This window comes from Leopardus geoffroyi, chromosome E1, assembly GCF_018350155.1.
Source record: "Leopardus geoffroyi isolate Oge1 chromosome E1, O.geoffroyi_Oge1_pat1.0, whole genome shotgun sequence".
Taxonomy (NCBI): Eukaryota; Metazoa; Chordata; class Mammalia; order Carnivora; family Felidae; genus Leopardus; species Leopardus geoffroyi.
The window spans coordinates 37276071-37290846 of NC_059330.1; the positions used below are offsets into that span (position 1 = coordinate 37276071).

General features: G+C 58.9%; 2 protein-coding genes across 2 annotated transcripts; both read left to right on the forward strand.

Annotated features, from left to right (window-relative positions):
- The first annotated feature begins 757 nt into the window (after nt 1–757).
- SP6 (Sp6 transcription factor) lies at nt 758–6985 on the forward strand. Its single transcript, XM_045488582.1, has 2 exons — nt 758–1174; nt 3371–6985. Exon 2 carries the CDS (start codon nt 3429–3431, stop codon nt 4557–4559), a length of 1131 nt encoding a protein of 376 aa, XP_045344538.1. The 5' UTR covers nt 758–1174; nt 3371–3428; the 3' UTR covers nt 4560–6985.
- Nucleotides 6986–11138: 4153 nt separating this feature from the next.
- Nucleotides 11139–14773, forward strand: SCRN2 (secernin 2). Its single transcript, XM_045488583.1, is given in 9 exon segments — nt 11139–11247; nt 11592–11765; nt 12010–12191; nt 12780–12979; nt 13429–13644; nt 13783–13948; nt 14050–14090; nt 14093–14229; nt 14493–14773. Coding segments are annotated over 8 exon segments (1275 nt in total). The 5' UTR covers nt 11139–11247; the 3' UTR covers nt 14652–14773.
- Nucleotides 14774–14776: the final 3 nt, after the last annotated feature.

Genomic DNA, 14776 nt, shown 5'->3' on the forward strand with positions numbered 1-14776 from the left:
GTGGCAAGGGGTCGCTCAATTCTTTCCAGAAGTGTCCCTTCCCAGGGCCATTCAGGAGCCTGCCCCAGCTTTCAGGGCTGGGTGCGCGGGGGGCAAGGGTGGCAGGGCGTATGTAGGCTGAGCAGCTCCCGGACGGAGGGGGCCGCCTACTTGAGAGGTGGTCTTAGGTGGTGCTGGGGTTGCTGCCCAAGGGGAGACGGGGAGTGGGGACTGAGGGGGTCTGGGAGACGAATAGGGGAAGGCAGACCCGGGCAAGTTGGGGAGCAGGGGAGTAGGGCAGAGGAGAAGAGGAGTCCACCCCAAAGAGGCGAGCGGCCGGAGAGGGGGGAAGCCAGAAAGGCAGGGCGAAAATGCCCGGGGAGGGTGGTGTTGGTGGAGAGGAGCGGCGGAGAGAATGGTGGAGGAGGGCCACAGCCCAGAGTTCTCACGGCCTAGGCCCGAGGTAGACCGGACACAGCCTTGGCGCTCAGTCCTGTTTCCTTTTCCTCTCAGTACCCGGACCGCGCTGCTGGGCCGGGCGGGTGGGTCGAGCGCCCTGGAAGCAAGCGGCGCCCCAAAGGAGTCTCCTTTTCACGCGGAGAACCCGGCCCCTCCTCCAGGCCCCCAGGGTCCGAGTCCTGCTTCCCCCGCCACCCGGAGCCGGCTCCGGGGCAGTTTTCCACCCGAGGGGCGTGTCTCGGAACCTGGGGAACGCTCCGCCCAGGACCCCCTCCTGAGGACTGGAGGGGCGAGGGAGGAGCGAGGGAGGGGCGGGAGGCGACCCAATTAGCGAGCCCGCCCCCTCTCCGCCGGCCGGGCCTTGCCGGGCCTCCCGTCCGGCCGAGCCCGCAAGGGTTAAAGGCGGCGGCAGGTGAGGTGGGCGGGGCCGCGGACTCGGGGAAAAAGGAGCGCAGGGCAGAGGATGAAGGCAGAGAGCGCGGGTGAGTCACGGGCGGAGCTGGCCTCGCTCGCTCGCTCGCTCCCTGGCTCCCGCCCGCCCTCCGCCCTCCCGCTGGCCCTCCGCCCCTCCTCCGCCTCCCGCTGCCCGCCGCCCGCCGCCGGGTCCGGTCGCGGCCCCCGCTCGTCCTCGGCTCCTGCCCCTCGCCTCCGGAGAGCCCGCCGGCGCGCGGGGCCCATGAGCGCCCGTGGGTAGCGCGCCAGCCAGCCGTGCCCGGAGCCCGAGCGCAGCCTCCAGGTAGGAGCCAGGGTCTGGGCGGCCAGGGGTGCGCGATCCCGGGCTCCTCTCGGAAAGACGCGCCGCGCACTCGCCACAGCCTCCCGTGGCCTTGGGGGAGGTGGTCCTAAAGAATCCGAGGGGCTTGGAGCCCCGGCCGAGTGAAACCTGGGCGGAAGGGCGAGACGAGGGACCGAGGAGGCTGGAGACCGGGGAAACTGGAGCGACTGGGACAACCGGAGGACTGGAACCTTGAGGACTGGGAGTACGGAAGTCCTGACCACCTGAGCGCCGGTGATCGGGAGAGGGAGGCGGCGGAAGGGGGAAGAAGGGTGTCTCTACCCGGCTTCCTGCGTTGGGGAGCGGGAAGCCGGGAGTGCGCGCCCTGCTGTCTCCCTTCCCGAAACTTTGCAGGCAGGCCACGGCATCCCAGGACTGGACTCCCTGGCCCTGTGTCGGGAGAGGCCTCTCTGGAGCCTGGGTCGTTAGCTTCCCTGCCCCCCGGTCCCTGGGGCAGTTCCCAGACGCCAAAAGCTATTAGGGTCCCAGGCCTCTTTGCTCCCGCCCAGCCCCTTCTGGGCTGCCCCGCCTGGGCCTGAGGCTCCATTCCTGCTGCTTCATCCTTGTTCCTTTTTTGTGGTAAGGCAGCGGGAGCCTGAGTAGGCGCCCCAGTCCCCCTCTCCCTCCCTCTCCAAAACTACCAGGGACACCTCTTCGGTCCCAGAGGCCAAAGGTGGTAGGGTCAGCTGCACCCTGCTGTGGGAAGAAGTCCCTGCCCTAAACCACTGCACCTCCTCCCCCACCCTCAGAGAAGGCCAGGCACACAAGCCCGACACCTGAGGCACCAGGGCTCCCAGGCTTTAGAGAGGTGGTGAGAGAAAAAGGACTTTCAAGTCACAGATATGTGGTTAAGAAAGAGAGGGGTGGGTATCTTTTGGTTCCCAACGGTGTAGGGAAAGGGTAACAGACCAGGAGTCCGGAGACCTGGTTCACAGAGATACATAAAGTATGCATTTGTTGATTGAACAAATAAATGAATGTCTGTTCAAGTCATTTCTCCAAATGTTCCCTCAGTTTCCTCTTTTTTTTTTTTTTTTTTAATAAGAGGGTTGGCCTGAAGCAGTGATTCTCAGTTTGTCTGTATATTAGAACTGTCTGCAGAACACCTAAGAACGATCGAAGCCTAGAATGCACCCCCTTATATAGTCTCTTGGGGTAATTCTTCTCAGTGTCTGTGATTCTGGCTTTCCTTGTTGCCCTTCGCTGTCCCCACTTCGACTCTGCATCCCGTAAGGGGGTGACAATTTTACCTTTCAGAGCTTGCTAGTAAGCTCATCTCTCGTTGACCCCCTTCTCTGGAGAAGCTGACCCCTCCCAGCTTCACATCTGGGTCTCCCCCAGATTGGAGGAGGGCACGGGTAACAGCCAGCCAGCCAGCTGTGTGGCTGTGTGGGTCAGGACAGGAAAGGAAGCTTAACTTTCTCTGGTGGGGAGAAGTCCCCTGGGAATCAACACTGAACCTGCACCCCAGGGAGGTGAATTCCTGCCTGAGAGAGAGGGGTGGGGGCCAGGAATGGAAGTGGGTTTGGTGGAGCCATCTGGACAGAGAGCGGAGGGCAATGGTAGAGAACAGTGAAATGCTCTTCCTCATTGAACATGCCTCAGGGGCGGAACGAGGTCTCTTTCCCCAATATCTCAGAACCTGCTTTGAGCTTTGGAAAATCAGGTCACCTCAAGCTTTGAGTTTCAGAAACAGACCACCTCCCTCTCCTCATCTGTGTCCTGAGTTAAACTAGGGAAGCCGAGATGGGTGTTAGAGCCTCCATTTGGGCTGGAAGCAGGGCTGCAGAAGGTAAACGCCACACTGCCCTTTGCGCTGGTCTGGGCAGATAGGGTGGGGATGGTTTTAGCATGGAACTGTAGGTGTATCTGACCTACCAGCCTGGGACCAGCCCAACTGCCAGGATGAGCTGGGCCCCATAGGAGGGATCAGCTAGGAGAAGGTAGACTCCCCCGCCTTGGCTGAGAACTTCACACCCTCAACCCTTCCTAGCACTCCCAAATTCTGTTAACTGGTCGTTAGTCCCCACTCGGAGGTGTGCTCCTCTTTTGCAGCGGCCAGTCGGGAGAGGAGCACTTTGCGGGGAGGCCGTCTGGGTTAGGACTGAAAGTGACTTGGTTACTTTGCTCACTTCACCTCCTCTTTGCCTCCTTTAGGTCCTACCTGAGGTGCCCCTGACCATCCCTGTTCCCCACCCCACCCCGGATCCCGGCAATGCTAACCGCTGTCTGCGGCTCTCTGGGCAGCCAGCACACGGACGCGCCTCACGCCTCCCCGCCGCGCCTCGACCTGCAGCCTCTCCAAACATACCAGGGCCACACGAGCCCGGAGGCCGGGGACTACCCCTCCCCGCTGCAGCCTGGAGAGCTGCAGAGCCTCCCGCTGGGCCCTGAGGTGGACTTCTCACAGGGCTATGAGCTGCCGGGGGCCTCCTCTCGGGTAACCTGCGAGGACCTGGAAAGCGACAGTCCCTTGGCCCCGGGACCCTTTTCCAAGCTCCTGCAGCCGGACATGTCCCACCATTACGAATCGTGGTTCCGGCCAACTCACCCAGGCACTGAGGATGGCTCCTGGTGGGACCTTCATCCGGGCACCAGCTGGATGGACCTCCCCCACACTCAGGGCGCGCTCACCTCGCCTGGCCACCCCGGGGCGCTTCAGGCTGGCTTGGGGGGCTACGTCGGAGACCACCAGCTTTGCGCACCGCCTCCCCACCCGCACCCGCACCACCTCCTCCCAGCCGCCGGAGGGCAGCACCTCCTGGGGCCTCCCGATGGGGCCAAGGCCTTGGAAGCGGCCGCCCCGGAGTCCCAGGGGCTGGATTCCAGTCTGGACGGAGCAGCCCGGCCCAAAGGCTCCCGGCGGTCAGTGCCCCGCAGCTCAGGCCAGACCGTGTGCCGCTGCCCCAATTGCCTGGAGGCGGAGCGACTGGGGGCTCCGTGCGGGCCCGACGGGGGCAAGAAGAAGCATTTGCACAATTGCCACATCCCGGGCTGCGGGAAAGCCTACGCCAAGACGTCGCACCTGAAGGCGCACCTGCGCTGGCACAGCGGCGACCGTCCCTTCGTGTGCAACTGGCTCTTCTGCGGCAAGCGCTTCACGCGCTCCGACGAGCTGCAGCGCCACCTCCAGACCCACACGGGCACCAAGAAGTTCCCCTGTGCCGTCTGCAGCCGCGTCTTCATGCGCAGCGACCACCTGGCCAAACACATGAAAACCCACGAGGGCGCCAAGGAGGAGGCCGCCGGGGCGGCCGCGGGCGAGGGCAAGGCCAGCGGAGCGGTGGAGCCTGCCGGGGGCAAAGGCAAGCGGGAGGCCGAGGGCGGCGCGGCTCCCTCCAACTGAGCTCCTCCGGTACCGCCCCCCCCCCCCACATTGGTCTCCCCTGGGGGCATCCGAAGAGCTTTCCTCCTGGCCTGATGCCTTTGGGGGGCGACTTGAGGAAGAGGAGAAGGTGGTTATTTATTGAGGGGGAGGAAAAGTGGTGCCGGGTCGGGGAGACGGGGCGCTAGGTAGGGGTGTTTTGGTCTCGGGGCCGGACGAAAAGTGTTTGGCTAGGCTGGGGGAGCTGCGCATGCCCCTCTGTCCCCCCCCCCCCTTCATCCCTTATTTCGCTCCTGTCCCCAGGCTCGGGGGTTGGGGTGGGGTACCCCTACCGCGCCTGGAGGGTGGAGGGGACCTGCTGGAAGAGACGGCGCGTCCCTGGAGCAGAGAGGAGTGGGGCCGCCCCGGGCGCTGAGGGTAGTTGTCTGGACACGTCCTTAGCGCCTGGGAACCGGGACATAAAAGCGCCTCCGGACCCGCCCTGCGGCCCGGGTCCCTTTCATCCCGCTTTTAGTGCTTCTGTCCCTATGGTTTCCCGAGGGAGAGCTGAGGTGGGGTAGGGGAGGCAGGGGTCCCCCTTAGGGAGCGGTCTCTATCTGGTTGGGAGGGTTGTTGCTGTAGAAATAACTCCTTTGATGTGCCTCCCGGTTAACCCTTCGAAACCCACTCTGATGGGGCCATGAAGGAAGAGAGGAAGCGGCCAGAATCCGGGACAGCCGTGCAGCCAGAGCTGTGGGGTCGAGGGGAGAGCTAGATTGGGAAGGGGGAGGGCAAAAAAAAAGTCCCCTTCTAAAAGGAGAGAAAGGGATTTGGCGGGGCAGTGGAAGGAGCTAACCCCTTCCCTCTCTAACTCGGATTCAGTCCTTAACTCATGGTTTTTATGAAAAATAAAGTTCAGTATAGTCCACATTCCCCATCTGTTACCTGATGTAGGTTTTCAAAACCGCCAGAAGCCCCCACCCTAGAATTGATGTAGGTCCCTCATCCCAGGTCACCCATCATTTGCTTCTCCCTTAGGGACGAGAGGAAGAGGGTTACTTGGTTGACCAGCGAGTAGGTGAGGTGTCCCAGCACAGGGACCTACAGTGGTCCCCACTTGGAGCGGAGGACTCTGCCCCTGCCCACCTGCTCACTAAGCCCCAGCTCTTTCTTTGCTCTGCCCTTTCCTTTCTCTGCTGCCTGCAAGACTGGCCCCTCCTATAGAGTGTGTGTTAGAAGGCTCCTTTCTCCCCATTTTGACTCTGGGCAGGGGGACTCCCTTTGCATATGAAGGAGGTGTTCTCCTAGTGGAAGGGGTCTGTCTTCTGAGGTGATACCCAGGAAGCTGTTCCTGTCCCCTTCTTTAGATGCTAGAAATACATCCTGATTGTGATCCTGGAGTGGGGACTGGGGAGGGGAAAGCCTAGCAGGGGCAGAGCCAGAGTCAGGCAAAGGGAAGGAAGCTGATGGGGGAAGGATCTGGAACTAGCGGGCTTTCCCAGGCTAGAGGTAGAGGCCATAACATTCCCCCTGACCTCCCCTTCCCCCTTGCCCCTCTTTCTCTACCCGGACCCCTATGCGAGGATTAGTTGTGTATTGATTTTTAAGTTATAAGCAAAAGGTATTTTATTTAATATTAGGGCACGTGTGTGTGCATGTTGTTTGTACGTGTGTGTGTGTTTCTCTACTGAGCCTGGGGTCTCCAGCTAGAGAGACCCCACCTTGTTCACCCCGTCCAAGGTCCTAGGACATAGGCCCACAGCGTCTCTTCCTCCCTTAGGGATGCTGGAGCCCAGTCCCCAGGACTGGGAGCTAAATGGGAAGTGGGTCTGGGGTCTGGGTAGGAATATGTGTTTGTGTAAAAAAGGGAGCCCTTCTTAAAAGGGACAGGGTGACTCTCCCGAGAGGCTCATGGGCCTGGGGTAGTTTAAGAAGTAATGTTCTTTCTTTTTGCTCCCTCTTTTCCCTACCTCTTGCTACCCCAACCAGAGGTCCCTTTCCTTGCTGAGAGGGTTGGGGGCAGGAGAGATCTGACAGCGCCTGCAGGCTGCCTGGGCAGGTGGAGAGAGGGGGAGAGAGGGAGGGCACTGTGGGTGTGGGATGCCTTTCTCCTCCACCCATCGAAACCAGCCACCCCCTCCTGGTGCCACCAGGACAGTCTTCCCCAGTGACCATCCTATGGGGAACTCCTGAATGGCTGTTCAAGGTTGTAGGGGGACACCGATGTTCCCCCTACGGAGGCCTTGAGCTCCAAGGGTGCCGGTGCGGGCTTCGGATAGGTTTTCTTCTGCTCCCCTCCTTCATAGATCTAGGTTGCTTGGCTGTCTGCCCCCTTCTAGGCAGCCCCCTAGAGGAGAAATGTAGGATTTTTTTTTCTTTTAACTGCTGTGAACCCACTTTGGGGGCGGGGGGAGGAGGAGGAAGAAACAGCCTGTGTTTTTTATGCCATAATAAAGTCGTCAACCACATCATTGCTTCATTTGTCTTCCAGCTCTGGTTTCCTTTTTGACTCAGTGTCCCTTAGCAGTGAGGACGAGGCCGGCTGCTGGGTGGGGTGGACACTTCCCTTTGATCCTGCAGCCCTGCGCAGCCTCACCTCCCTTTGTTTGGGGCAGAGCTGAGCCGATTGAAGAAGGGTCAGATCCTTCCCTGGAGGTGGCTAATGCCGAAGGAAGGAGGAGCTCCCTCAGGGTTGATAGCCGGGCTGACTGTCCCTTCCTGGGGGATAAGAAGGGTGTAGATATTTCCTTCCTCCACATATAAGCCCCCTCTTTCCCCTCCTCTGCCAAGAATGCTGGTTCCCTGCCTTCCCAGGGAGAACCAGCCTCTGGGGCCCCGTCACCCCGCCCCCGTGGGGGTGTGATCAGTCCCTCTGGCTGTCAGTGAGGCGGGGGTGACTGACAGCGATTTCTTCACCCAGGATGATCCCTATCAGGGACAAGGCGATGAAAGGCAGCCAAGATATCTGATGGGCTCCCGCCCAGCTGGAAAGTATGAGGGAAGGATCCTACTGCAACTCTCAGCTAGAGGGCCCGCCACAGTTACACAACCACAGTGTGCACAAACGCACCCTCACTGGACCCATCGGGCATCCTTGAATATGCAGAAATGCCCATCTGTATACACTTTCCCGGGCTGCCCAATTTCTGGTATTGCAGCTGGTGCCTAATTCATGTGCAATGAGAAACAAACACCTTATGACTCCAGAGCCGCAAAGCTAGGAAGGTTGACAGAGGATCGATTTGGGACTCCAAAGGGGCAGGCCAGATTACTGTGTACTTTTACCTTACCATCCTACATTTTGGCCAAAATTATTATCTTCCCTAGTGGGATTCCTGTTTCCCCCATTCCACCCCTAGCCCAATTTCCTGGAGCCAAATCTGGTACCCAGATTGGCTCCTCATCACTTGTTTGGGAGAATCTGGAGTCACAAAGTTTAAGGCCACTTTGGGATATGGGGGGCGGGGTATCAGAATGATTTAGGGGGTGGAGCTGGAAGCAGACTCATTTTGGGGGGAGCAACTGTTTATTTTCTCTTGCTCCTGGATTTGGAAGCCTGGGAAGAGGGGCGGGCACACAAAGTTCCAGCGATGGTGACCTCATGCCCATCCGCCCCACTCCTTGGGGTGCTTCTTTTGTCTTCCAAGAGGTTGGGGGCGGGGGGGGAAGTTAGACCCCAGGAGCCTGGTGAGTCCTCTCCTCCTTTAGCCCATCGCTGCCCCCAGGGACAGGAGGGCAGCTGTGGGGCCGGCTGGGCCTGTCTGGGCAGGGCCAGGGCCACCCCTCCTCCCCTCACAGCTCCTCCTGCTGACCCGCATTCTTAGCGGGGGCCTTTGGTGGGGCTCTGATGTTTGCTCACTGGCTCCAACCGGCAGCAATGCTGCTTGGCTGGCCTGGCCCCCCTGAGGGAGCCCAAGGCCACCATTGATGCCTCAGATCTGGTGCCCCCACAGGGATGATCCTGGAGGGGCCAGGAGGGAATTAGGGAAGTCAGACCATGTGGGCTGACCCTTTGGGCAACCTCTCTGAGTGGCCATCTGCTGTCTTGGGAGGTGGGAGTACAGGCCTTCTAGGGTGTTGGAGTGAAATCAGGAATGGGAAAGTGACCGAGCCGCAGGCCGCCTGGGAACTGCAGCCTGGGGCTGCGCTGTGGTCCCGCGGACACACACTGCCCCACCGCGGGCAGCAGGGGAAGTGCAGGAGTGGAGCTGGCTTTGCGGCAGGCTGCTTCGGGTGCTCATGTTCGTCAGCACGCAGCCTTGATGTTTGCTTCTGGAATGACGTCCAAGGGCAAGCTCACAACCCCTCCCCGACAGCGCACCTGAAGACGCCTTCACTTTCCATTAATTCTGGTGAGCCCGACTGCTCAGCATGTTAGCCGTGCAGGTTTGAAAAGAGTCTCAGGATCCAAATAGTCTGGCTGTTTCCGCCTGGTAGAGGGCATATTAGAGTCACCCATGGAGTTTTTCAAGACACCCTGATTCATTTTCCAGCACCCCACCAAGTTATGCCCTTAGGGACATATTAGAGCAGCGCTTCTCAAACTTGACACTAGGGGTGGTTTTTAAAAAAAATAACTCAAAAAAAAAAAAAGTATTTCTTTATTTAGAGAATGCAAGCAGGGGAGGGTCGTAGAGAGAGAGGGAGAGAGGATCCCAATGCAGAGCCTGACGCAGGTCTCGAACGCACAAACCTTGAGGTCATGACCTAAGTGGAGGTCAGACACTTAACCAACTGAGCCACCCAGGCGCCCCTGCACTGGGGGTGTTGTTAACATGATTCAGTAGGTTTGAGGTGGGGCCCAAGATTCTGCATTTTTAACAAGCTTTCAGGTGATGTTGATGCGGGCAGTCTGTGGAACACTGAGTAGTGGAGTATTAAAGTATTATGTTGTGCTGTGGGAGTCACGTGGTTGAAAACTAATGCCTCTCCTCCCTCCCCAAACCATGGCTGAGAACCACTGATCTAGTTCAATGCCATCATTTTGCCACTGGGGAAACTGAGGCCCTCAAAGATAAAGTGACCTGCCCAGACAGCCACTGCAGCTCCATAGCAGATGCAAGACAAGATGCCAGTGTTTAGAGTTCCAGGCGATGCTCTTCCCTGCCTCCAGCCCAGCTTCTAGGTCAATTCATCTTACAAGTGGCAGTCCCCCTTCTGAAAATGAAGCCCACCTCCTTGGGGACAGCTTCCTCTTCAGAATCAGCCTCAGATACCTACAGGCAATTAGAAAGTATCTTAGAGGGGCGCCTGGGTGGCGCAGTCGGTTAAGCGTCCGACTTCAGCCAGGTCACGATCTCGTAGTCCGTGAGTTCGAGCCCCGCGTCAGGCTATGGGCTGATGGCTCAGAGCCTGGAGCCTGTTTCTGATTCTGTGTCTCCCTCTCTCTCTGCCCTTCCCCCATTCATGCTTTGTCTCTCTCTGTCCCAAAAATAAATAAACGTTGAAAAAAAAAATTAAAAAAAAAAAAAAAAAAAAGAAAGTATCTTAGATTTCAGCTCCCCCAACACCCTTATCTGGTACACCTGCCCACAGTCGGCCTCCTGGGGAAGCCATGGCCTCTGTGCCTTCATTCCCATCCCAGGAGAGACCACAGGCTGGGACGCTGTGGCCAGGGCTCTGAACAGCAACCCTGACTGTTTGGCAGGATGGATGTGGGAGAAGTAGATAATCTGCAGTATCTCTCCTGTCCCCATTTCTGGAGGGCTTCATAGAGCAAAAAGGGGTGAGATGCGTTTGCTTAAATGCTGGTAATGGAGATGCATTATAGAGGAAAATGACCTGGAAAGCAGAACATTTGGGATCAGAGTCCAAATCCCCACACCGGTATGTGCCCCCTTGGCCAAGACTTCTCCTTTGTTGTTTCAGTTTCACTATATATAAAGGCACAAAATCTTTGGACTAGAAATTTCCAAATTTCCTTCCAAAGCTATTTTCCTATGAGTTTGAGAACTGTGGGCCAGAATCTACCTTTGGGGAGTCAGATGGGGTTTGAGCATATGTGCATTTAAAAAATGCATTACAGGCGCCTAGGTGGCTGGGTTGAGCATTGGACTTCCGCTCAGGCCACGATCTCGCTATTTGTGGGTTCGAGCCCGCATTGGGCACTGTGCTGACAACTCAAGAGTCTGGAACCTGCTTCGGATTCTGTGTCTCCTTCTCTCTCTGCCCCTCCCCCATTTATGCTCTGTCTCTCAAAAATAAATAAATGTAAAAAAAAAAAATTTTTTTTTCTTTTAATGCATTAACTTAAGTTATCCCTAGACCTCCTTCCCTGTAACAATCTTTCAGATCTTATGCCCTGGGGGGGAGGTAGGGCTAGGTTGCACCTTCGTAATTGAAACCAGGACGCTGCGAGCTGAGGTTTTTCCTCCAGATGCCCCAGCAATCCGCGCTCTCTAACAAATCTGGCCGGTTTTTCTTTCCTCTCTTTTTACGTGGGTTCCTTTCCACCTGCAGATGCCTCTCCCCATGGTGTCTCGGCTGGAAGTGTCCCTGAGCCGTCCGAGCTAGGAAGGGCAGGCGGACGGGCAAGGTCTCCCACGCTGCTGCGCTCCAAGAAGTAGTATTGGCGCGCACCCTGGTGGAAAACCAAGGAACTGCAGGCGCTTGGTTCCGGCTCCGCCCCCCGGGTCAAAGCCTTCCAGGTCACCTGTGAGCCTCCGCCCAATGACCCGAAGCGGAGGCGGTGGCGCCCGGGACTAAGCCGGGGATCTTGGAGGGAGACAGGGTGAGGGGCAAACGGTATTGGGGAGGCGAGAATGTGTACAGAAAAGGGGCGAGGGAGTGGGGTGGGGTGGCGAGGGAGGTGGTCCCGCGACGGCACTGGTGGGTCGGGCTCCCCGTTGGGCAGGGCCCTGGGAGCTTGCGGTGTGCGCCCGCCTGCTGCCCCCCAAGCCTGGAGCCTGGGCTGTGCACGCCGCGCATCGAGTGTGTCCAGAACCCAACAGCAGTGTCTTCCCTGAGTGCCTGTTTACACGCGTTGGGAAGCGGGGGGCTCCCTACGGCTGAGCTCTGGCCAGGATGGTGGAGAGGCGGCGTGAGGGGGACACATGCACCTTCACCTCTCCCCAGATGGCTTCGTGGAGCTCTGACACCCCGTGTTCCTGCGATTGCTTTGTTTCCGTGCCCCCGGCCTCGGCCATCCCAGCTGTGATCTTTGCCAAGAATTCCGACCGACCGCGGGACGAGGTGCAGGAGGTGGTGTTTGTACCAGCAGGCACTCATGCCCCTGGCAGCCGGCTCCAGGTGGGTTAGGCCTTATGGAAGCGGCGGGAGGTGTGGTCGATGTAGGCATTCTTCTAAGGCCCTCCTCCTCTGCGCCTCGCACCTGGCAAGTCCCCGGATGTGGTGGGAAGAGCGTGACCTTCCAGTCTACCAACCTGGACCTGGCCTGTTAGTTAGCTGCTGTCCACCTCGGTTTCCTCATCTGTACAATGGGAATGATAAAACCCTTTCTGAATGGACTCCCTCTCTCCTCCCTTACCTGCAGTGCACCTACATTGAGGTGGAACAGGTGTCAAGGACTCACGCTGTAATCCTGAGCCGCCCTTCTTGGCTGTGGGGGGCCGAGATGGGCGCCAATGAGCATGGTGTCTGCATTGGCAATGAGGCAGTGTGGACCAAGGAGCCAGTTGGAGAGGGGGAAGCCCTACTAGGCATGGACCTACTCAGGTGCGGACCCTGCCTTCCCTCATCTCTACACACTGAAAGGCTGAGAGCTGAGGACAGACCCAGGCCATCCTCCCCTCCCCTCAGCTAGATTCACCAGGGCCTCCTCGTTTTTGTCCCCCTTGCCGTCACCAGAGAGGCCACCCCTGCTCCTCCTCTCTCCTGGCCCCATCGCCACAGTCTGGTAAGGAGCTCCCGAATGTGGCCACTTCTGGGCCTCTCCTGGCCCAGAAATAGGGCAGTGGTTTCAAATTTCTTTTTTAAATAGAAGTACTTTTTTTTTTTTTTTTTTTTTTTCCCTCCCAACTGAAATCTCATACGGAGTCCCGATTTACAAAACCAGTGGTCCCCCTCTCTGGTTGAAGAGAGGCTGGGGAACTCAGGCCCCTTCTTTGAAACCACGTTTGAGGCCTCTTCCTGGGACCCTCAGAGAAGAACTTGAAAAACACCCGCCTAACTGCGCTTTAATACAACCAACTCTGGCGGATGTTTTTCTGTGACTTGGGCCTCTCTGGGCGCCTTCCGTCCATTGGAGCTTCCGTCACCAGCCACTGACGCTGCGTTCCCCTTCCGTGCATCCCTTCATGCCAGGCTGGCTTTGGAACGGAGCAGCTCTGCCCTGGAGGCCTTGCATGTGATCACAGACTTGCTGGCGCGCTACGGGCAAGGGGGCAGCTGCCGGGAGGACCCCACACCGTTCTGCTACCACAACACATTCCTGCTGGCTGACCGGACTGAGGCGTGGGTGCTAGAGACGGCGGGGAGGCTGTGGGCCGCACAGAGGATCCAGGGTGAGAGCCCAGCGCCGGGGCTCGCCTCCCAGAGCTGTCCCCTTTTGCCAGCCTCGGGAGGGGGTGGGAAAACCATGGGTGAAGGGCAGGGCGGATCCACGTGCAAACTTCTCACTGGCAGGCACACCCAAGGAAGGTGGGAAGTGAGCCCAGTGGGGAACTTCTCTTCCCACTTGACCTGCTTAAATCCTCTTGTACTTTAGCTGGCCGCCTCCTCTGGGGAGCCTTCCTGGACTCCCTGATGGTCAAGTTTCCCCTTATATGCAAGCAGGTGCCTTTTCATCGTGTGCACCACGGTTGCAAGCTCACATTTATTTCTGTGATCGTTTTGTCTGTCTCCCGCTCCACGGGGGCAGGTCCGTTCTCTTCACCATCATCTTTTTAGCACCTGGCACAGAGTAGGTGCTTAATGACAAATGAGCCACCCCCCTCCCCCCACTTCTCCACAGAAGGGGCTCGTAACATCTCCAACCAGTTGAGCGTAGGCACGGACATCTCGGCCGAGCACGCAGACCTTCGGACCCGTGCCCTGGCCCAGGGCTGGTGGGATGGGCAGAGCACTTTTGACTTCGCTCAGGTCTTCTCCCTGACCCAGCAGCCTGTGCGCATGGAGGCTGCCAAAGCCCGCTTCCAGGCCGGGCAACAGCTTCTGCAGCAGCAACAAGGTCAGTGAGTGGACGGCAGTGGGGTGGGGGCCAGGAGGGCCACAGTGGTGCCAGCCTCTCTCCTCTCCCACAGCTTTGATCCAAGGCCAGAGGTCCCCCTTCTGCCCGGAGGGCCCCTCAGCCTGTCCTCCTTCGCAGGGGGCATCACGGCAGAGGTGATGATGGGCATCCTCAGGAACAAGGAGAGCGGCATCTGTATGGACTCTGGAGGCTTTCGCACCACGGCCAGCATGGTGTCCATCCTGCCCCGGGATCCCACACAGCCCTGCGTCCACTTCCTCACCGCTACTCCAGACCCATCCAGGTGAGAGGAATGGGGGCGGGGAAGGCAGGGGAGAGGGTGCCAGGCGGGGGAAGATCGGGAGGATGTGATAACCTTTGCTCCCTCCATCTCTGTCCCGTTAGGTCAGTGTTCAAACCTTTCATCTTCGGGGCGGGGGCGGCCCAGGCCCCCAGGTGCTGTCCCCCACTTTTGGAGCACGGGACCCTATTCGGACTCAGCCCCGATTCCAGACTCAGGTGGATCGCCGGCACACCCTCTACCTCCGGCACCAGGTGGCCCTGGGGCTGATAGAGAGCGAGCAGGTAACCCTCGGGGAATAAGGGCTACTCTGGGGCCATGACTCACTTCTCCCGCCCCCGGTCGGGATTCTGGAAACATGAGGGGATCCGGGAGGGGAGGAGAGACTCCAGAGTTGGGGGGAGTGGAGTCTTTGCCTTCAAAGCCAGCTGCCCAGGAGAAGACCGGGTGCCCTGTCCTTCCTCCTGCTTGTGGCAGATGGCAGGCGTCTCCCTTCCGTCCAGAGGGAAGCCTGTCCCTGGGACCCCTCTCTACCTTTCCTGGGCAGGATCGGGGGCAGCAGCTCCGGCAGAAGCAGCGGGATCTGGAGCAGGAGGGCCTGGAGGCTGCGCGGCGGCTGCTGGCCGGGGAGCAGGTGCCACCCCCACAGGAGCTGGGCGGCCTCTTCCAGGCCTTTGTGGAAAGGGAGAGCCAGGTGTATGCCTGAGCACCACGGGGCCGGGGTGGGCACAGGACCCCAGTGCAATCCCTTTGCTCCCCTCAGCCTTGTTTTGGGTGGCCAGCTCGGCCTTTGCCTCAATAAAGTATGTTATTTCCCTGTTCAGTGAACTT

Excerpts from the sequence above, each read along its gene's own strand:
- SP6 (XM_045488582.1), top strand. The coding sequence starts at position 3,429 with ATGCTAACCGCTGTCTGCGGCTCTCTGGGCAGCCAGCACACGGACGCG.